Consider the following 23,883-nt stretch of genomic DNA (forward strand, 5'->3'; position numbering starts at 1 on the left):
GGGAGGGGGGAGGGGTCTTGAGAACTGGAGTTGAGCACCCCTGCTGCAGAGTTTCTTTAAAACAATGAAATACTTACGTTTTAGGATATATTTATATCTATATCTATATAAATATATAGATATATATTTTTTTTAATGAAGCAGTCATTGCAGAAAACCTAATATACCAAGAAACAGAAAATGAGTATGTAATGGTTTTTCATGGCAAAGCACTGATATTAGAGGAAAGTAAAATGCGATGATTCCACTCGTGCAGCGTATTAGGAGGGAGTTATAACGTATAATTTCTGTAATAGAAACGTTTGCAGGATTTCTGTCATTACTGTAGGAAGCACAAGGGAATATTGTATCACTTAGACTGTAAGCTCTTTGGGGCAGGGTCTCCTTTAGCCTTATCTTGTAATTTACCTGCTGCACGTATCCCTACTGTTTGTAATGTACATTATTTACCTCCTACTGTAATGTTGCAATGTGCTGCGTACATGGTTGGCGCTATGTAAATTCAATGATACATACAAAGGGAAGGAAATGCGAATTCAAAGCGGACTCTATACAGTAAAAGTAGGAGGGTTACTGTAAATTAGATATGCAGTAAGTAATGCGAAAAGATTCAGATTAGCAGTTAGATATTATAACATGATCATACTATTGGTACGAAACCGTGTGTGTGTGTGTGTGTGTGTGTGTGTGTGTGTGTGTGTGTGTGTGTGTGTGTGTGTGTGTGTGTGTGTGTGTGTGTGTGTGTGTGTGTGTGTGCGCGCGATTCAGGTCTGAACATTAGTAACTGTCCAATTGTATAAATTGGAATGCAAATCAATGAGAAAAGCATGTCTGTAATACCGGTAACTGGACCAACATGAAAATCATTCATAGCTAGAAAAAATAGTTTTCAAGATCCCAAATATCCCTTCTTTAGAGAAGACACAAACCCATGTTTCTGCCTTCTTCAGAGTAAAAGACACAACGTAGATAAAAAATAAGCTCTTGTAAAACAAACAAAACAAAAAGAGTCCAAGTAATATATTTTATACTACCTGCTTCTCGCCTTCTATTGGGTTCAGAGCAGTGATCATGGCGCCACCTGGTGGCCACTGTTGTCTCCACCACCAGGTATAGCTATGGGTTATGAGCCAGGGTCATAAAAAATGCATCTTCTTCACACTTACAGTGTTTCTTTATTCTGTCTGTAATCTGTTCCAGGGCTTGAGATCCCTTCAGAAAGCTCCGCTCATTCAGCAACCGATGCAGGTCCCTGATGCGGTTCCTATTACTAATGTGACTGTGCTTCTGTCCTCCAGCCCTCAGAGTGTGAGCAATGTACCTGTGACTTGGATGGAATCGCTCGCTGCCTCGTCGCGGACTGCGCCCCGCCACCCTGCGTGAACCCCGTGTATGAGAAGGGAGAATGCTGTCCCCGGTGTAAAGACGGTCAGTCACTCAACAGGACTGTCATAGTGTTTATAGCAAAGAAAGAAGGCAGTGCATATATTATAACAGGGATAATTAAAGGAGTGTATAAGTACTATATCATTGGATCATAATCCAATTAATCAACATGTGCTTATCCCATGTTCTGCAGGACCTGGTATTGTAACCTTGGGCCCTAGTAAGTCTTTGAAATAGTCAACAGCTGGCTCTAGATCTACTGAACTGTACCATCCAGAAGCTGCTATAACCAGATCAGGCTTTTAAACCCCCCTCCCCCCCCCCCCTATTCAGATGATCTATAGCCACATGTCAACATGTAACCATGCCATTTGCAGCTCCGGGGACCTCACGTTGCAGAGATAGTAAGTAAGGGAAAAAACTGGCGCCAAAAGTTCATTGGATAATCCTGTACTCCTCAGGGGATCAGCACACTTGCTTGACAGGCCATATAGGGGAAAAAACACAAACAGACACAGATCATAGTGCAACACTGTAGGGTTAAAACAGGTCTACACTAATACACACACTGCACATATAACATAGAGACTCCTAGTGACTATAAAAACTATTTATTAAATAAAAAGAACTATGCCATAAAATGGTTTGGACAAATGAGAAAGTTTGCCAGAAAGTTGGCCTTAAAAAAGTATTTCGCCAAAGATGCCATCAGTAACCAGATTGAATCTGTAGGAGTGAGTAATGTATATAAATCTACTCCATTTAAAAAACAGTCCACTTTTAATCCCAAGTTTGTCCAAGGCCACTTTGTGAACACCTTCGTGGAGATGGTTTCTAGAGATCTGGAACAATCAAGTCGTACCTTTAAAATCAAACACGACAACCTCAATCAAGAGGAAAAACTGGCTGTAAAGTCACTGACCAGTAACGATTTGATTGTTATCAAACCAGCCGACAAGGGTGGGGGAGTAGTAGTGATGGACAGTAATTATTATGTCCAAGAATCAAGAAGACTTCTTGGTGACACTACTACTTACCTCCCCCTTGCTAGTGACCCAACGGACATCTATCACTCTGAATTAGTTACCCTTTTAGATACGGGACTTGCCAATCAAGCTATCACGCAGGATGAGTTTGACTTTTTGAATAATTTGCACCCACGTATACCTCTATTTTACTTTATCCCTAAGATTCATAAAGATCTTACACACCCCCCCGGTCGTCCTATTATTTCAGGAATACAATCACTCACGTCCAATTTATCTCAATTTATAGATTATTATTTACAGCCACTAGTAGCGAAGTTAGATTCACATTTGAAGGACACTACACAAGTCTTGCAAATCTTGCGTGGGATTGATTGGAGGTCTAGTTATGTATGGGTAACATGTGATGTCACATCCCTGTATACAATAATAGACCATCAACAGGGATGTGAGGCCATCCGAAGGGAGTTCGAGGAAGACAACACCTTATCCTCTGCCCTTAAGGCCTTCTTGATGGATGGGATTAGATTTATATTAACACACAATTATTTTTGTTATAATTTACAGTATTATTTGCAGATATGTGGTACCGCCATGGGCACGAGGTTTGCCCCAAGTTATGCGAACCTTTTTATGGGGCAATGGGAGAAGGAGGCCATTTGGAACAACTGCCCATTTGGTGCAAGCCTCGTGCTATGGCGGCGCTACATAGATGACGTTATTTTTATTTGGGATGGGGAACTGAATTTATTAGATCAATTCATTTTGTACCTTAATGACAATAATAGAAATTTGAAACTAATATGCCAATATGATAAAACCACCATTAACTTTTTGGATTTAAATATTAGTATTGTTGATGACCACATTCATACACAAACATTTTTTAAGCCTGTACAGGCCAACAATTATGTTATGGCCAACAGCCATCACAATCCGCAATGGATTAGGAATATTCCAAAAGGACAATTCATCCGACTTAGGCGCAACTGCTCCAGGTTGGAATCTTTTGTAGAGCAGGCGGGTGAACTCAAAAATAAGTTTCTAGATCGGAACTATCCCTTAGACGAACTAGAGAATACTATCTCTTTAGTTCAAGATATGGACAGGAACAAACTCCTGGAATATAAGGACAAAGGGGACAGCCAAGGGAAAAATAATATTTCCTTTATAACACAATATAACGCTATGGCCCCCAAAATAAGGAATATTTTTGCCAAACATTGGCCTATATTGTTACAGGATGCAACTTTGTCACAGATACTAACACCACAGCCATCTATTGTTTTTAAGAAAGCTGGTAACTTTAGGAACAAACTGGCACCTAGTTACCCTTTAAACCAAGGTGAAATAAAAATGAACATCAATCAGGTTAAAAATGGGTTTAAACCATGCAGTAAATGTATAGCCTGTAAGTACAGCTGTTGTAGCACAGAATTCAAATCTAATGTCACCGCCAAAAACTACAAAATCATGTCACATATTTCATGTAAGTCAGAGTTTGTCATTTATATGTTGCAGTGTCCTTGTGGCCTGCAATATGTGGGTCGCACTGGTCGTACGTTTCAAAGACGTATATATGAACATATCTACAACATCAAAAAGGGTTTAACATCACACAGTGTGTCCCACCACTTTTTGGTACATCATGGCAAAAATCCAAAGGGCCTTATCTGTCAACCTATTGAATTGTGTACACCCAATTGGAGAGGTGGTAATAACATTCAACACATCAATAGGAGGGAGGCCTTTTGGATCTATGAACTTAAGACTCTATCCCCATATGGGCTCAATATTGATTTTGAATTGGGCTCCTTTTTAGGTAGATGAAATGGCTCAAACAAACATTAGTTAAATGCAACCATTACTTAATGGATGACACCTTATCCATTTGACTCTGTACCAGCAGTAGCATACTAAGTGGCTTAAGCAGGTTTGTTTATCCTTTGGCCACAATTTGGCATTTTGGTATATATCAATGCCTATTATGATATTACATCTGGCCTCAATTTTGGGATATATGGTTATCAGTTGATATCTGAATGTTTTTAATGTTGTTTAATGTATTGTATGTGTATTATGTTGTTAGAGACGTAGTGATTTGATATTAATGACATGCAGGCTATACAGCCTAATTGGGCAATTAATTTTTAATTGGTTAGGGTATATGTACATGTCATTCAGTGTCAGTCTTTGTAGCCCCTGAGGAAGTGGAGTAACATCCACGAAACGCGTAGGGCAGGTGACACAGTCACTTTGAGCTTGGTATTGGACTTTTTGGGACACTTGGTCACATTTGAGCCCCATTGCAGCCGTTAGTTCTTGGCATACAGGACGTTTGTACTGTCCCTTTAAGGGCACGTGCACACTCGCGTGCAGGCACGCTGAGACAGCCTGTGTAACCGGAGGAGGAAGTGAGGAGAGCAGCCTCACGTGGAGGAGAGCTGTGAGCCCCACAAGCAGGCCTCCAACACTGCCACTGTTCCTGTTAACCCCTGGAGGGAGAGTCAGCACGAGAGTCACGGTGCAGCAGGAATCACATCTCTGCAAAGACATCAGCAGCAGCCGGAAGACTCTTTGTTGCATTGCCTGTATTTGCCTTGCTGCTTGTAAGTAGGGCTCTGATTTTTCATATCTGGATGACCAGCGGTGTTCTCATTTGTCCAAACCATTTTATGGCATAGTTCTTTTTATTTAATAAATAGTTTTTATAGTCACTAGGAGTCTCTATGTTATATGTGCAGTGTGTGTATTAGTGTAGACCTGTTTTAACCCTACAGTGTTGCACTATGATCTGTGTCTGTTTGTGTTTTTTCCCCTATATGGCCTGTCAAGCAAGTGTGCTGATCCCCTGAGGAGTACAGGATTATCCAATGAACTTTTGGCGCCAGGTTTTTCTTTGTTTTCACTTTCACTTTCTCTGTCAGTACTGACAGTATTACTAGGCAGCCTTTATATATATATATTTTGCAATTGTCACACTGGTGTTTTAGTCTTTAGCGCTTGTGCACATTTTTTCTTTTTCAAGTAAGGGAAAAAAGCTACTATGTAAATTATAATTTTTTTGGGGGGGGGGGGGAAGGGGGGGGCTGCAAGCGACACCCAAGACAATGTAGCAACAGTATACCGTAATGATATGAGATTGTGGCTACTAGCCCTCAGATAGGGAAGGAAAATGCTGCTTCAATTACAAACACCTATGCAGTGATGAAGGCCCCTCTGGGGGGGGGGGGGGAGGGAGAAGTCACAATTGTAGCTTCATAATTATTCATGTACACCTAAGCGGATTATCGTTTAATGAATGTGCAATACCTTTTAAAGCTACCATAAGTAAAGAAATTAACCAAAATACGAACTCTACTTGACTGTAAAGAGAATAGGACTGAAGGACTAATGACCCTGTGGTACTATATGGGAATGTAACATCCTTGTTGTTGGAGAGGCCTGCAAATGTGTTGTAGGATCCTCCTCCACCTTCTGTCGATTGGGTTTAATGTAGGCAATGAATGACTTAACCATAACCAGGAAATGCAGTTTATAAAATGATTGTGCAAACAGCAGGAGACGTAAATCAGTGGTGCAAAGAGCAGACCTGTTAAGAGATATAGTGGAAAACACAGAACAGGAATACATTGTATCTATGGGGAAACAAAACAAAATGCTCTGCTGACTTGGACTCTTCTCTCCATCTCTCAAGGTCCAAACTGTTACTCTGATGCTTCCCAGAGCCGGGTCCTCCCTGGGGGTCAGTATGTGTGGGTGGATTCATGCACCAAGTGTCGCTGTCATGATGGGCAAGACGTTGGGTACTGGGAAGGGAACCGCCTAGCGAAGTGTGAGAAGACCAAGAACTGCAGCCCAGAGGGAGGAGAGAATTCCTAGGAGAGCGATACCACCGTTCCGATGCCTCCCTTCAGCTCCGACTCTGCCCTTATCCCAGCGGTTATTAAACTGTAACTAAGCTCTGTGCACTGCTACACACAATCTGATGGATTGTAGAGTGGCCTTGGGTTGGTTCAATTATCTTTCCTGCCCTCCTCCCTCTTTACTCATGCTTTTTACTTACACTCTCCCATCACATAGACGGTGGTAGACCCACCACTGTATGGCATGAATGCCAACACTCTCTAAGCCCCCTTTTCAATATGCTATGAAGTGTCTTCCCAGTGCTAGAGGAGAATGTAGCTCCATTCAATGGATTGAGGCTAAAATCTTCACAGTAGGCAGTTTCACAGTATATTGAATAAAACTCAGGTAGACTCCCAGCCACCGAGCAGATCAAAATGGGATGGTACACAGTGGTGCTGATCGCTTCACACCCTGAAAAGAATCCTGTATTGAACCACACTACTGCTACTTTTTTATTGCCACTTGGATCACTGTGTTGCTGGCCCTCTAGCATCAAAGGGGTTAAATATCCCCATAAATTAACTCTATATAAAGGGTCACCAGGTTGAGTGTTTCTAAGAATGTACCCTCTGCAGTGTAGTGAGGAGCACTGAGATCTGATAACAGTTAACAAATAGTTACAAGTAACAAAAAAAAAACAAAGGTTGCAACACAGAGAAAACATAATGGTCACAGAAGCTGCAGAAGTGAGAAGCCTCAAACGTGGCAACTCTACAGCAAGAATAGTATTAATACACTTATAATTGTGCAAGCAATATAGTGTCTACTTACACACTCAGAAACATAAGGAAAATATGAGGGAGGAAGCACATCTCACACTACGTTTTAACCAGGAGAAGGTTGGTACATTCTGTTTTTCCATATTAGGAAGTACTAGACCAGAGGCGGCCAACTCCAGTCCTTAAGGGCCACCAACAGGCCAGGTAGTAGGGATATTCCTGCTTCAGCACAGGCGGCCCAGTCATTCTGACCGAGCCACTGACTGAGCCAACTGTGCTGAAGCAGGATTATCCTTAAAACCTGACCCGTGGCCACCCCTCTACTAGACAAAAAGTATACGATCTGCTACAAGTTAACCTGGCCACAAATGGCTCTCTTGGAACCATGTTATTTATACTGTGTGTGTACCTGATCATATCAAACACTCCACATGGACATTCTCAATGTCGTTTAACCCTGGCTGGAATTTCAACTTGTTGGACTTTAAAAAGTCAGATTACATTATACTGTAGTGATAAGGATGTTCCAAACCTAATAAAGTTGTAAATTCCAGCTCCAATACTGACAGTCTACAGCCAGAAAACATTGCCGTATTGCCCCCTCACTATACTGTTTGCACATGTACGAGCTCAGCCTTTTACTGAATAAAGAAGTAGTGACATGGTAACTGTAATATACAGTAGAATCAAAAGTATGGCCCATTGAGACACCACCTCAGTGTCTGTATATTGCAGTGTATATAGAAGAGGTGAAATAGGACATGAACTTTCTCTAATGCAACGATCCGCTTTAGCTGTTGGCACTTAGGTCATCCACACATTTGCATTCACCATGTGTCGTATTTTCCTTATTTAGATGGGTCCAGTGACATCAGTAACATGTATTCTCACTCATCCTTTGGTTTTAGTTTCCCACCCCCATTACATGTGCAATCACTGATACCCTTTGAAAACATTTTTATGCTAATATCGGCGATCAATAAAATCTTTAAAACTCTCTATTCTAGTGACCCTAATGGCTCCAAATATACCCGCTTGTGAATTTGTAGATTTTCGAAATGGTCAATTTTCTCTCTAGAAAATAATGGTTTTTATTCAGTGCATATAAAAGTTCTAAGAAGAAATGTAAAAAAAAATGACGGAGACAGGATTGTGAAGATCTTTCCAGAGCACTTTGAGTGATTGATTGCACCTTCTGTGTCCTGCGTAAGGATCACCTTCAGAAGATTAGGAAGGATTGACCACTCCTGTGCAGCCTAAGGGAGCATCTTTTTAGGAGTAACACTAGTGAGACACAGGGAATATGTATATAGAAAGGCAGAGAACATGAATCAGTAATAATGTGCAGTCAGAGCAGGGAAATTATGTGGCTTTGTAAACACACGGAAACCTGCCTAGGTTCATATTACAGGTGCCCCTTTAAAGAGGCAATCCAAGCTGGCCATTGTTTTTCTACGTAGGATTGAAGCAGGGGGTCACAGGAGCTGAACCCCATAAATGTCAGCTCCGGGAACCCCCTGCTTCCGGATATACTTACCTTCGGAGGGGGTGCCGGTAGCCGTTGCCATCAGATTTGGCTTCCTATTGGCCCATGTGACTTGGGAGCTTTAAACTTTGGCGAGATACTGGCACCCCATATCGAGGTCTGTACCCCGGGAAGCAGGGGGTCCCAGGAGCTGAGATTAGTGGGGTGCAGCTCTGGAGAACCCCTCTTTCAACCTTATGTTTTAATAAAACTAATTTAAAAAAATGCATGAATTGCTCCTTTAAGAATAGACATGCTGCCATGGGATCAGGTTCTCCAGAGTTTGAGGGGGACCGTGGAACAGCCCCACTGCAGGTGAGGAGAAAATGAATGTTGAGCGGGGTAGATTGCTAGTTTAAGATCCTCTCGCTGGGAGTATCATTTGCCACAAACATGAACTGCAGCCTAAAAATGACCGCAGCAGTGAAAGGATTAACCTTCTCAGGCCCGGTCCCTCCAGCAAGAACAGGGTTAATGTTCTTGTAGTGGTGATAGGTGGGGAAAAAAATACCTAGTTAAATTCTGAGACGGAGATGTGAGATGTCTCCAGAAGTAGGGAAACAATCCACTGTGGTTTGTACAAAATAACTCTTCCAATAAAAGGATTGCTTTGTTCGTCAGGTCCTCTGTTGTCGGACTGTGTGTGTGTCTTGTTTTTAATGCTCTCTGTTAATCTTGCAGGAAATCAATCATAATAAACTCACCCACTTTTATAAAAATCCTTTGCTGTTTCCACAATGTTTTTCAATTCTCTTTCGCATTTTCTGCGCTGCGGGTGAATTCCCCAAATATTAATATAATTCCTCATCAGTGGCACACAGTAAGGAACCCGACTGGCCATTTAAACGGGCACAATATGTCAATATGAGCTCCTTCAAGCAAGATTCTTGTTACCCGTCACGTCACTATATGAGATACATTGCGTTTGTTTTTATATTGGTTTCCTTTGTATTTGGTTTGACATTATCCTTTATTTATATGCACTTTCTCATTTCCCATTTTACTACACTCTGGAATATAAAAGGCATTTGTGGTCAACACCTTATATCCAGAAGCCCGCAGCCCACCCTCTCCCGTCCACAAAATGAGTTTTTTTTTTCCCCCACCGCAACTTTTTCAATTATTTTATGAAAACTGTAAAGGCTGAGATTTCAATAGCTTATGGTCTTCAAACCTCGCGTCCCATAGTCATAGAAAAACAAATAAGCAGACACATTCAAAGCGGATGCGCGGACCCTCCTCCCAGCTTTCCCTCCCAACACACACATACAGAGGATAACTGGAACTCGGCAAATTGTGAATCACAGAGACACTGTAACAGCATCAAGCTCCCCCTGGGCTGCAAAATGAGGCAGAAAAGAATGGTGCCCATTTTGCAGCTCACAACTGATCTGGGCAGCCCACCCGTGAGTCCTGAAAGCAGAAGTCTTGTGATATTTTAACATGTACGCAAACGTAATGCCTGATGGCATTCCTTCAGAAAATAGTGGTTTTCTCATAAAGTCATCAATCTTTTTTCATCATCATCATCATCATCATCATCATCATCATCATCATCATCATCATCATCATCATCATCATCATCATCATCATCATCATCATCATCATCATCATCATCATCATCATCATCATCATCATCAGTAATACATTTGCCAGATTCTAAGGCGTTTCTGAAACTTGTTTGTTTTACTTATAGAAAAAAGGTCATATTTCTATATTGGGGCGGGGGGTGGGGGGGGAAGGCATATTTAATAAGAAATGTTACTAGAAATGAACTTCCACCCCTTTGCTGCCAGAGTGGCTAGCAATGTATGGCACCCTCTGGCCGCAAAGAGGTTACATAAGCATGGAGTTCCTTGAAACCCTCTAGAACTGCACCGCACTACACTGGCGGCCCTTCAAGCACTGCAGAGGTTATATATCAGTCATCCCCACCAACCCACTCGCCTGGTTCTGTAATCCAAGGCGCCTAGGAATCTGATGGTTACTCTGCTCAGTTAGTCCCTTAACATCTCCGGGCAATAAGCTTCCAAGTAGTAGCCAACTCCAGACCTCAAGGGCCACCAACAGGTCAGATTTTAAGGATATCCCTGCTCCAGTACAGGTAGCTCAATCAGTCTTTGACTGAGCCACTGATTGAGCCACCTGTGCTGAAGCAGGGATATCCTTAAAACCTGACCTGTTGGTGGCCCTTGAGGACTGGAGTTAGCCACCCCTGGGCTAGCCCAACATCGTTTCCTGATAAGCCTGCACTGGGAGCCCCGGCACGTCCAGCGGCTTATCTTCACATCTGTTACTGTATGCTCTTCTCAGGGAGAGAATATGTCCATGCACCCTCCTTGCTCCTCCTCCAGCACTCATCCATAGTGCTGAACTTCCACTGGTACCCAGAGACAGCAGGATTCCTGACACATCTTTGTGCTGATACATGTGCCAGGCAATGAGCATGTCACACACTGCCCTATCTCTGCTCTAAAGGGGAATTCTCATGCAGTCGTTCATTGGTTTTAGATTTGTCTTTTTTTTTTTTTTTTGTAACTGAGAACTCCGACCTTATATTCTATTACAGAACAAGGCTTTGGCTATCTTCACAACAACGTGGTAAATAGATGAAAAGAAACATGTCGGCCTGGGGACTTAGTCTCACTTTTTTGTTATCTTGCTACTTCTGTTTGGAATTCATCGTTTTACATTTAAGCTCAATGTTTCCGGCATATACTAGAAACGCGGTCCAGTGCTGTACGTTGATGTGGCAAAATCCCTCTCTATGAACTGGAAAAATATATATAAATAAATGTGTTTTCCTATTTTAGATTTCATCTGTTACAAACGAATTGAAAATGCTGTGGCTTCACTCAAGATGTCATTAAAACATACATTTTCCATGCTGGGAATTTAACACAGAGTAATCAAACATATATTAATAAAAATGTACAACAATTCCTCTAAAAATGAGGTTACCACTACTGTCTAGATGCCACATGAATGTACCAGCGGCTGCAATTTTGGAGTTAGGTAAGGGATGCTTAAAAAAAGTTCGGACTACTACTACAAATAAGGATGTAAATTCAATCTGGGCTCCCATTTTCTCCTACTTACTGGCTACAGCAAAACTCCCAAAGAATATCAAAATTCATAAGGTTGTTCCTGCCATAAAGTCAAGTGTCGTGGACAGAGATATGCTAGCACACATTACAGAATTCTCCACTGTAGAGTACTTCAAGGCAGGCTATACCTCAATCAAGATAAATTGTATCTGGATATCCTCGTGTAAGGTAATAACTTTGTGATGTTTAATACAGGGCTTCAAGAAAGGTCTAAATAGGAATAAAATCGTCCCAAATAATGACATCATGATTACCCCGTGTGCTGCCATGTTCAATGTTCTGCATCTCTTGCTGTGCAGGTGTCACCTCCTGTGATGTCATTTATGGCTCCCTCGGTGACAGGGACCATATGGTGGCAGCAGGAGGTCTTTTTTGAAACGTGTGACTTAATATTAGACCTTAAGAAAGTTATGGTGGATTTTAAAAAAAGTGACAAAAACCTTTCAGTAAATAAAAATACCACTTGTGGATACATTAATATGTCTCAGACAGGTCTGCAACCCTGTCTTTCCCCATTAGCGCTTAGCAAACAGTGCGTCCACTGCAGCCAGGGATTCTGGGTAATGACATGCAAATAAGTACATTTGCATGTTATTACCCAGAATCCCTGACTGCAGTGGAAGCACTGTTTGCTAAGCGCTAATGGGGAAAGACAGGGTTGCAGACCTGTTTTAGTCATGCAAATGCACCACAAGTGTTATTTTTATTTACAGACTTAATATTACAAGTTTTCATTTGAAAATGTGTTTTCTTTTTAGTAGAGATGCATCACCATTGTTAGAAATATCTAGGATTCTAGATCATTTACAGCACGTCCATTGAATGTTCCTGTCTGTGAAACCTGGAACTTCTTGTACCATAAATGACATCACCAAAGTGGCAACATGGTGTTCCATCAGTTCAATATGCTTTTAAAACGCTTTAAGAAAAACAATAAGATTTTTTTTTTTACAAAGCATGATGTGTTCCTAAAATGTTTACGGTGTAGTCTGCCTTTCAGGGCAGGCTGGACACTGGTAGGTGCTGTATCTGCTTCAGAGTTGGAGGGGTGCAGAGTTCATTAAAGTCCCCTATTTCTTATGATTGGCAAATCACTTCAGTGCTGCAGAGCAATAACAGGCAGTAATTCATCTTGCATGTGTCCCATGTCCTGCAATAGGAGAAGGCTCTGTGGGGTGAGTCACAGTTCCAACAAGATCCTCTCCTGAGAATGAGTATCTCAAGGGAACAAGTCAGAAACAGGTGGTGTCAAGAGGGCAATGGTCCCACTGAGTGTCTTATGCTATCCTCGGGCTGGTCGGGGAGGCGGTTTTCCAATATCCACTGTGATGTTCATGTACATGGGGTATTTGGCGGAGTGGACAACGCGGTAGTGCAGAGAGTTGATGCCGTCTTTCCTCATAGTCATCTTGGTGTTCTGGATCTTTGTGAACCTGGAACATCACAGAAGGACGGTGAAGCAAACAAATACAAAATATACACAGTCCTTCAGGACCACAAGGCATCATATTTGAACAAAAGTTGTAACACTTTAGCTTGTTGCTCTGAGAAATGACCTCCCCAACTCTGCAGGAATACAAAGAAAGGGAGACACGGAACGTCTCACACACGCAAATATCGCAAAGCCAAAACGTTAAAAACAGAAGTGAAAAAACAAGCAAACAATATTTAGGGGTATAGTTCACACCTATATCTGGAGCAATTCCTATGCTTTATTTGTTGTATCACTTTTTTAATGAGTGTGCTGAGCACTTTGTGGGGTTATTCCTTAAAGCAGGGGTGCGCAAATTGGGGGGTGCAGTGCTTACAGAGGCCCCGCACTCTTTCCCCCAAAACATTTCAGAAGAGAAAGGGGATGTGACTTTGTAAATGGTTGCTATAGAAACAAAAAAGGTGTGTTACATTATAATACAGGCAGTCCTCGGTTATCCAATGGAATCCGTTCTGGAAGTAGCGTTGGATAGTGAAATCGTTGTAAAGTGAGTCCCATGTTAATCAGGGGCAGTGAGCATTGAATAACGCATTCAGGCGTTGGATAACGCATTCCGGTGTCGACAAACGGCCCATAAGGTTACATTATAAAGCGTTTGATATGCCATTCGTTGTAAAGTGAAACGTTGGATAACGAGGACTACTTGTACATTAAAAATGTAATTCAGAGTTGTTTAAAAAAAAAAAATACTACAAATATTTTCTGATAGTACAGAACTGATTTATTAAAAAAAAAAAAAAACCATATGTAGGATATTGCTTGGTCTGCAGCTTTAAACTACAATAGTGCCGATCGAAGCACTATCGCTCAGAAACTTATATTGACTTCAATGGGAATTTCTGCGCGATAGTGCACTATTTGGTACTAGTCGCAGCTTAAGGAATAACCCCCTTTGTACTCTATAAATGAAGCAGATGTAAGGTGGGTACTTATATAGAAAATACTGACACCTCCTCGAAACTTCCCAGTAAACAAAGACAAGCCCAGTGTCACACGATCTTGGTTGTATATTGTGGGTTGGATGGCATTGCCCACTAGATGGTGCCACAGACTTGATTATACAAAGCCGGTGTGAACCTAACAGAAGCCTAAAGACCCATTATTGTATAAGTAATGGAAGTGAGAACACGGACATCCCTGTCACTTAGCAGTAAACATCCATTTGTTTGTAGAAGTAAACCATGAACTCTGCTCTCCATTAAAATAAAGAGCCAGGCCCACTTAGCAACATACAGTATATTGGACTTGCAATAGTGTTATGCACTCAACGTACGAAACCATTTGTACAAATGGTAGAGAATGTTGTACGGTGAAGATGGCTTTGTACACTGTGAAAAGCACAAGTATAAAGATCGCAGTATATACAGCTTTGATTAGAGGCCAACTAGGGGTTGACAAGGATCCTGGTAGAAAATTGGCCTGGAATTGAAAGTGGCCTTGTGTGTTTATTCGTAAGACACGTCCTAGAATCCTTGTACAATGCAGCTTAACCAAGGTCACACGAGACACTGCAGTGTATAGAGTAAAGTTGGGGATCACTGGATGACACACAGACACATGCTTGGGTTCTCTATCTTACAAAGGAATAAACCCCGTAGCAGGTCATCTTTTTGAAGTGAAACTTCTTAGCTGACGGTGGCTCATTGGAAAATCTCATAGGGTAAAATGCATTCAGTTTGTGACTTTCTATGAAACGGAAGTAGCATACTGCGCATGTGCAGACAGGGGCTGGAGACGGGGGGCACAAGTTCTCAGCATCAGTGAGCTGGGCGAATTTAACTGAGATTGGGGGCGTGCGCGTGCCATGCACTCGCTCCCCCTGCCTTACCAAGTTGCTCCACAGACTTGAGCCTCTCGGTCTCCTCTACCACACGATCGTGCGCATGCGCTCAATCAATGCTACTGCGCATGCGCTGAAGCCATATAAAATCTTGCTCCTGCGTGTGCTATTTCAGGTTTTTGCCGGCTCCCAGGGACCTCAGGACCGCTACCTATGACCGTCTTCCCCGGCTGCCTGTGAACACCTTCCAGGCCCAACAATGCCGCTGCTAAATGTACTGGGTTCTTTTTGGTTTTATCTCAAATATCTAAGGAACTCACTGGTGCAGTATTCCTAGATTTTGCAAAGGCTTTAGACACAGTTGATCATGCTATCCTGCTTAACAAACTCCAGAGCTCTGGAATAGGGAAGCATGCTTTAAACTGGTTTCAGTCCTACCTATCAGGAAGATCCCAACATGTGTCCATCTCAGGCTCTAACTCCAACCCCCTGGATATCACCTGTGGTGTCCCGCAAGGCTCTGTTCTGGGGCCCCTACTCTTCTCAGTGTTCATTAATGATCTTCCCACAGCTTGTAAGGAAGCCTCATTACACATGTATGCAGACGACACAATCCTATATGCACACAGCCATAGCCTCTCTGACCTTCAACACATACTTCAGTCTGACTTTTTGAGACTCGAAAACTGGATTTCCCAAAACAAACTGTTTTTAAACACTGACAAGACTCTAACAATGGTATTTGAGACCAAGACTAAATTTTTAAAGCTTCCAGTGACTGAGCTCCTGATTAGAACCAACAACACCACCCTAACCCCTGTCACTAGTTTTAAATACCTGGGCTTATGGTTTGACTCCCACTTAACATTCGGGATGCACATTGATACCCTGACAACCAAGACCTATGCCAAACTAGGGGTACTTTACAGGAACAAATCCTCCCTAAGTCTCCTGGTCAGAAAGCGTATCGCACAGCAGATGCTAATGCCAATTATTAACTATGGAGACATAGTATATGGCTCGGCACCTCAAACCCACCTTGGCAAACTTGACACCCTCTACAATTCAATTTGTCATTTTGTTCTCCAATGCAACTACAACACACATCACTGCGATATGCTCAAAGAAATAGATTGGTCATCACAAGAGTCTAGGCGCAAAGTTCACCTTTCCTGTTTTGCCTTTAAATTCTTCATGGGCAAGCTACCCAGCTATCTGAACAAGCTCCTCACCCCTACCACTTGCAGCACTTATCACCTGAGATCAGACTCCAAAAGACTGTTCATGGTCCCAAGGCTCAACAAAGTATCCGGACGTTCCTCCTTCTCCTAACGTGCACCCCAAAACTGGAACAACCTACCAGAGACTCTCACATCCACCACCTGTTTAAATTCTTTCAAATCTAAGGCTGTCTCACACTTTAATCTGGTCTGTAACTGTTTCATACGCCCATAATATATATTTTCTTTAACTCTGCCCGCAATGTCTTGTATATAATGTATACCCTATTCATTTATGTAACTGTATTTGTAACCATGTATTATTTGTTTAACTCTGTGCCCAGGACATACTTGAAAACGAGAGGTAACTCTCAATGTATTACTTCCTGGTAAAATATTTTATAAATAAATAAATAATAAATAATAACGTGGTGCATGTAAAAAGCAGGTATTCATTTGAGCTCTCAGTCACTTAAGTCTTTTTGGTCTGTGGTGCTGGTGTCTCATTAAGCAGGAGGAAAGCTGACACATCTTATATTAAAATATTAACCCGCGGCTACCAGATGAGCGTTGCAATGTGCCCAGTACATACTTGAAAACGAGAGGTAACTCTCAATGTTTTATTTCCTGGTAAAATATTTTATAAATAAATAAATAATAAATAATAACGTGGTGCATGTAAAAAGCAGGTATTCATTTGAGCTCTCAGTCACTTAAGTCTTTTTGGTCTGTGGTGCTGGTGTCTCATTAAGCAGGAGGAAAGCTGACACATCTTATATTAAAATATTAACCCGCGGCTACCAGATGAGCGTTGCAATGTGCCCAGGACATACTTGAAAACGAGAGGTAACTCTCAATGTTTTATTTCCTGGTAAAATATTTTATAAATAAATAAATAATATGTTATTGGCACCTCTGGCAGACAAAAGGTCACACTACAGCACAATAACAATATCCCATACAACACAAAAGCTTCTTCTGCAGAGTTAATACTCCAAAAACATCAGAATGCTTTGTTGCTCTTAATTGCTCTGCTGGGGTTAAAGAGAGCCTTGCAGTTACATTGGTAGTTTGCTTTGGGCTTTTGTGTGCACTCTGTCCCATTTTTCAGCCAAGGGCTGCCTTGGGCTGTGATGTGCAGAGATCTTTAAATAAGCCCCAGGAGAATCTACAAGATGCTGATACAGGCATCTGACCTAGAGGCTTGAAGCAGAGACACATTGCGGCAGTAAGGGCTTCAACTGCAACAATGCCATCATTTCCCATTTCTCTGTATAAAATTACTTTTTCCTAAGAAAAAAGGCAAAGCAACTACATGACAGAATACAGTGATTATAGGATTTGTGGAGTATTTGCAGTGATTGTTGGCTCATTATCACAGCAGCACTTTTAACGCATTTAATTTGAGCACATACAAAACATGTGTTGGATTTTCCATGATATCTGCTGTTGGGCTACAAGTAAGGAATTCAGCAAGAAATCTGAAAAGTAATTTGACATATTGTTACGCAACATATGGTAGATATGGTGGAAAAGGTGTTACATGGTGTTGTGATTGTCACTATGCCGAACCGTCTTCCATTCTGTCTCACTGACATGGCTATGGATAACAGGATCCATTCGATCTCAACTACACCGGCTTCTCTGTGAACTCTTCAACTTTACCTCATTAAATGGTGCAGCTGCAATGTGCTAGAATATTGGTCTTGCAACCCCCTAACATTCCATCCACTGGAGAGAAGGAGAGAAGGGAAGCAGAATCCATCTGCTACCAGATGCTCTAGGATGAAGGTGACAGTAATGATCTGAGTGCAGCTCAGCAGCAGGGTGACCTGGTGCAACCTAATTTGGAATTGTGACTAATGCCGCATCAAGTCACCGGATAGGATCTGAAATTGATTGAAGAATGGATTTTATCCTCAGGAATGCATGGCTGTGTGCATGTGGAGTGCAAAACTATAAAGGTGGGCACTTGCAAAAATATTCCTCCACTCGTGTCTGTGCTCAAAGATAGGACCTCCCACTCTACGCATTTTGCCCAATCACGGCTTCATCAGGAACACGCGTAGAGTGGGCGGACCTATATTTGAGCACAGACGCGAGTGAAGGAAGTAGGATAAAGGCTACAGATCACCAGCTCATCCACATAAGCCAAGTGAGTGACGTCATTTTCGGGGGACAGAACGCGAGGCAGCAAGCGGTTACCATCGGCTTGCTGGAAACTGACCCAGGATTTCGATCCGAGATCGGATGAAGGTCCAGAGAAGGCGGGGTGGTGGTCCAGAGAAGGCGGGGTGGTGAACAGTGTGATGCGCAGTCTCCTCTTAACACCTGCGAGTGTGATGTGCCTTTTTATTATTGCTACTTTGTACACCCATATATCAACACTGGGAGTTACAGCCTGTCCTGAGTTCCTGATTACAGAGTATCACAGCATATGTGCCCGAATTTCACTTGCATCTGGTGAGTAGGCAAGCATAAGAGCCAAGATTTTAGCCTGAAAATACCCACCTTTTCCATTCATCTGCACATAGAGTTGGTTGTTATCGTTCCTCTTTTTTCCATGCTCCCCCTGGACTGTGAGAACATATACAATGTGCATCTCACACAGTTGCATACAGTGGTAGAGGTTGAAAAAAATACATACGTTCATTGAGTTCAACCTATGTTAAAGAGGCAATCCAAGGGGTGGAAATTTTTGTAAATTCAATTTTATATATTTGAAGCAGGGGGTCTCCGGAGCTGAACCCCGTTAATTTCAGCTCCGGGGACCCCCTGCTTCCGAGGATATTTACCTGCGAATTAGGTGCCGGTAGCCGCTCTCCTCAGCTATCAGGGTTCCCAATATGTCTGCTGTTCAGATATTTCCTGGCCTGCGGGCCAATAGGAAGCTGTGATGTCATCGGTGCGGCATCCTATTGGCCCATGTGATGTGGGATCTTCAAACCTGAAAGCCATGCTTGCTGAGCCAGAGCAGCTACCGGCATCTACTTCGGAGGTAAGTACCTCTGGAAGCAGGGGGTCCCCGGAACTGAAATTAACAGGGTTCAGCTCCAGAGACCCCCTGCTTCAATTCTATAGAGCTTAACAAGAAGCTGTGTCATTTGGCAGGTATGCAATGCATTTTTTATATGTTTGGATATGCTGTTTAGCAGTCCTGCACAACTCCAGTCCTCGAGGGCCGCAAACAGGCCAGGCTTTCAGGATATCTCTACTTCAGCACATCTGGCTCAATTAGTGGCTCAATACTGAGCCACTAATTGAGCCTGCTGTGCTGAAGTAGGGATATCCTGAAAACCTGGCCTGTTTGCGGCCCTCGAGGACTGGAGTTGTGCAGGCCTGCAGTGTATAGCAATGTCCCTCCCTCTCTGACACATTGTTGTGATATGACAAACACTGGAATGGAGTGGTGTTTTATTTTGTGGTAAGCGGTGCGCTGCTTACATACAGTATGTGTAAAACAAAGGTCTCCGTAACTCAATCAATATATCGCCAATAAAAGACACATTGTGGTATGCTGTGCTGTGCCCATGTGTCCCGCTGTATCACGCAAACACTAGTAACAAATTATGCACATGTGACACACTGGCACAGGGATGCTTAACTCCACTCCTCAAGTCCCCCTCCAACAAGTCAGCTTTTCAATAAATCCCTGCTTCAGCACAGGTGGCTCAATCAGTCCCCGCTTCAGCACAGGTGGCTCAATCAGTCCCTGCTTCAGCACAGGTGGCTCAATCAGTCCCTGCTTCACCACAGGTGTCTCACTCTGTCCCTGCTTCACCACAGGTGGCTCAATCAGAGGCTCGGTCTTTGACTGAGCCTCTGATTGAGCCACCTGTGCTGAAGCAGGGATATCCTTAAAATCTGACCTGTTGGTGGCCGTTGAGGACTGGAGTTGGCCACCCCTGTTTTAAATCTTATAACCTGCCCCTCCCCCCCCCCCTGTTATACATGCTCTGGCAACACTGGATATGTTATTCTGTCATGCCAACAAAGCGGATTTGATTTGGTGTGCAAGTGGAAGGACCCGGGCAAGTCTTGTTTGCAGAATGATCACTCACATACGGTTTTGCGAGACCGACTAGACAGAAATACACTCTTACATATTTTAAAGATCAGGCTTTTCAAGTCCCAAAACATCCCGGGGCAATGAGGTGGGAAAATGTATCGTTATAGTGCCATGAAAGAGAAGCGTAAATCTAAGAAACAAAAAGGTAATATTTTCAAGTTGTCGGCCCAAGGGAAAATGTCAGCTGCAAGAAAAGGAGAATAACATGACAGCATTTAATACTCATGTTAAAGAAAGAGAAGATAAAGTTGTAGCACTTTATACTAGGTTACAGGACAAGGGACAGACGTTTATAAATCGCAGCTACCAAGAATGGATAATAAAATATCCAATTGACTCAGTGAACTACAAGCAGAGTTTAAGACCAATACAGACAATGGTACTATTTCATATAAGGGCACACGTCTATAGTAGGGAATAGCAAAAGCCTATCAGGGGCAGAACCAGTCACCGATGGGTCGCGGTGCAAGTAAAAAAAAAGTCTCTCTCTCCTTCCCTCTCTCTCTCTCTCTCTCCTTCCACCTCTCTCTCTCACTCCCTCCTTCCCCCTCTCTCCTTCCCTCTCTCTCCTTCTTTCCCCTCTCTTTCCTTCCCTCACTCTCTCTCTCTCTTCTTCCTTCTCTCTCTCCTTCCTTCTCTCTCTCCTCCCCCCCCTCTCTCTCTCCTTCCCACTCTCTCCCTCCTTCCCACTCTCTCCCCCTCCTTCCCACTCTCTCTCCCCCTCCTTCCCACTCTCTCTCCCCCTCCTTCCCACTCCCTCTCTCCTTCCCACTCCCTCCTTCCCCCCTCTCTCTCCTTCCTTCCCCCCCTCTCTCTCCTTCCTTCCCCACTCTCTCCCTCCCTCCTTCCCCCTTTCTCCTTCCCCCTCTCTCTCTCCCTCCTCCCCCCTCTCTCTCTCCCTCCTTCGCCCTCTCTCTCTCTCCCCCTTTCTCCTTTTTGCTGTTAAAGGGTCTTGATAAACATGATACAGTTATACAGAATTTACCAGGCTGGTGGGTGACGAAGGTACAGTAGAATCTCTTGATAAAGGGACAAGGTGCAGGGACAAAAGCAAAGAGACAGTAGGAGGTACAGTAATAAATGAGGGTAAAAGATTGTGGGATCATTGTGTTAAATCTGCTCACTATAAAATAGTGTTTTCTGGGAAGTGTACAGTGGAGACAGGGTGACAAAGGAAAAGGGAGATAAACAGGCAGACAATGGATTCCACAAATCATGAGATAGCAATAATCCAGTTAATGGTCGGGGGGGGGGGGGTAGGTAGAGCGTGATGGTTGTTCGGGGGAGTGTTTTTGGGATCCATCGGGCACATTATAAAAAGGGGTTTCTGGCCTTAAAAATAACACGGTTAAGCTTCAGAAGACCCACTGGTTTGAATGCTGTAAAAATACCAATGGGTTAATTCGGCAGGAATGCAGCTCGAAGTATTAAACTGAAAATATTTGTGAATGGTTCTTCAATAAAAATGTAAATGTTTTAACGTTATGCTTAAGCTTTATTCATGTTCATTGATCATTGCACGTACGATCAAGTTTTGAGTCAAGAACACGAGCTCATAATATAGCAACACATTGTAAGAAAAAGGTGGTGCTATCCCACAGTGGTTTATCTTTCTGAAACATGCACATACTAGTATAAATGTTTCCTGCCAAGATTAAAGTATGTTCCCGCGTGCCAAGATGTTTTGTCCACACAACATTGCTGGAGGGCCAGTCTTGCCTCCAGCAGACAGCAGAAAGCTGCAACAACATTGGGAGACAACAGGGCAGCTTTCTACAGACAACGTTGGAGGCCATGTTTGTAGTTTTCTCTAGGAAATTCTTCTTGCTCTGGAACCAGAGGGTTCCCTGGAGGGTAGGGGACCGCGGGTCTGCTATGTAATACCCCTTGTTCAGGTAAACTAGTGGAGTGAAGCATCACAAAGAGTCCCTTACTTTGTTCTTTACACCGTCAGGTTCTTTGTGCTTCGTGGAAAAGGAGAGAACAGTTCTTCTGTGGGGGAAATTAGGAGTTTTACTTTCTCTCTCTGTTCTAATTAGGATTATGCTAACAAAATGTTAAGTGTTATAGTTCTACATTTGCCGTGAGAGTGAGTGACGTTTATCACAGTGGCGTGAGCTCACAATCAATCATTTCTCATTTGTTTACTAACTTTTTAGTTAGGTTGCAAAAGAATAGAAGTCTCAAACAAGTAATGTTTTTATGAATAACTCGTACCGTTTCCTTTACAGAAAATATGTTGGAGGCCTTACAATTAAATGCGATGCTGACTATTTTTCCTGAAAGTCGCTCAGTACAGAAAAATGATTATATTTAGAATAAAATGCAAACCAGCACAGAAAACATTGAAATATTTAAAGTAGCTTATTTCCGAGGTGCCTCAGGTACAGTGGCGAGAAAAAGTTTGTGAATCACTTTGTTTGTTATTAGATCTTATTAATCTAAGTCCTAACAACAGATAACAATAACCTCAACAAATGACACAAAAGCATGATACTTTTTCAACATTTATTTATCAACAAATTATTAAACATTCAATAATCATGTGTGAAAAAGTATGTGAACCTTTAGTGTCTGTACCCTTTGAGCAGCAATGACTTCAACTAAGCATTTCCTGTGACTGCTATACAGTCTCTCACATCAGTATTGAGGCATTTTGCCCCATTGCTACTTACTGCTTTAAGAACTGCTAAAGAACTGCTTTTACTCATGACATTTGAGGGTTCCTTGCATGGACAACTCGCTTCAGGTCCTGACAAAACATTTCAATGGGGTTTATGTACGGACTTTGAATAGACCATTCTAAAACGTGAAATTTCTTCTTCTGCAACCATTCTTTTGTAGATCTGCTTGTATGTTTAGGATCGTTGTATTGCTGCATGAACCACTTTAGCTTCAGCTCACGGACGGATGGCCTGACATTCTCCTCTAGAACCTTCTGATACAATGCAGAATTCATGGTTGTGTAAATTATGGCAAGCCGTCCAGGTCCTGAGGCAGAAAAGTGGCCCCAAACATCACACCCCCACCACCCTGCTTGACGGTAGGGATGTGGTTCTTCTGTTCGAAAGAAGTTTTAGTTTTTGCCAAACATAACGTTTCTCATTGAGGCCAAAAAGTTCTACCTTTGACTCGTCTGTCCAGAGAACATTGTTCCAGAAGTCTTGTGGATCATCTATGTACTCTTTGGAGCACTTCAGACGGACAGCAATGTTCTTTTTAGAGAGCAGTGGTTTCCCCCTGTTCCATGAACACCATTTTTGTTCAGTCTTTTTCTGATAGTTGAATCATGAACACTACTAACATAAACCAAGGCGAAAGTGGCCTGTAGATCCGTGGTGCTTCTCTGGGGTTCTTTGTGAATTCCTGGATGATTTGCCGGTTTGTTCTTGAGTAGAGTGACTGTGGTCTTGAACTTTCTCCATTTGTCTGACAGTGGAATGGTGGTGCCCCAAATTCTAGACTGATGAGCATTAATAACTGCTTTTCTGAGGTCCTCAGAGATTTCTTTTGATCCTGTATGGTGAAGACTAAACTCACAAAATTGCTTATCTTTACATAGTGTGGGGCCTCCCAAACACACACCTGAAGATCTTCCTAATTATTTAAACACCTGATTGTAAGTATCCCCTTTAATGTAGCTGTTAAAACCGGGGTGTCACTTACTTTTTACATACCCTGACTCTTAAT

At 42.5% G+C, this 23,883-nt stretch overlaps 2 protein-coding genes across 5 annotated transcripts in view; one reads left to right on the forward strand and one right to left on the reverse strand.

The window, feature by feature from the left end:
- LOC142503647 (von Willebrand factor C domain-containing protein 2-like) overlaps nucleotides 1-9,244 on the forward strand; it is a 29,755-nt gene extending 20,511 nt beyond the window's left edge. Inside the window, exons 2-3 of the mRNA XM_075616216.1 lie at nucleotides 1,299-1,428; nucleotides 6,070-9,244. Of these exons, the coding sequence (XP_075472331.1) occupies nucleotides 1,299-1,428; nucleotides 6,070-6,254 (315 nt within the window). The 3' untranslated portion in view covers nucleotides 6,255-9,244. The remainder of the gene's footprint in view (nucleotides 1-1,298; nucleotides 1,429-6,069) is intronic.
- Nucleotides 9,245-12,269: 3,025 nt separating this feature from the next.
- B4GALT2 (beta-1,4-galactosyltransferase 2) overlaps nucleotides 12,270-23,883 on the reverse strand; it is a 102,229-nt gene continuing 90,615 nt past the window's right edge. For 2 of the 4 annotated variants that reach the window (XM_075616218.1, XM_075616219.1), the window contains exon 7: nucleotides 12,270-13,065. In XM_075616218.1, coding sequence (XP_075472333.1) covers nucleotides 12,915-13,065 — 151 coding nt within the window. In that variant the 3' untranslated portion in view covers nucleotides 12,270-12,914. Of the gene's footprint in view, nucleotides 13,066-20,259; nucleotides 20,378-22,090; nucleotides 22,186-23,883 lie in introns of those variants that run through there. The other 2 variants (XM_075616221.1, XM_075616220.1) reach the window with 2 other exon arrangements.

This window comes from Ascaphus truei, chromosome 10 (genome assembly GCF_040206685.1).
Source record: "Ascaphus truei isolate aAscTru1 chromosome 10, aAscTru1.hap1, whole genome shotgun sequence".
Classification (NCBI taxonomy): Eukaryota; Metazoa; Chordata; class Amphibia; order Anura; family Ascaphidae; genus Ascaphus; species Ascaphus truei.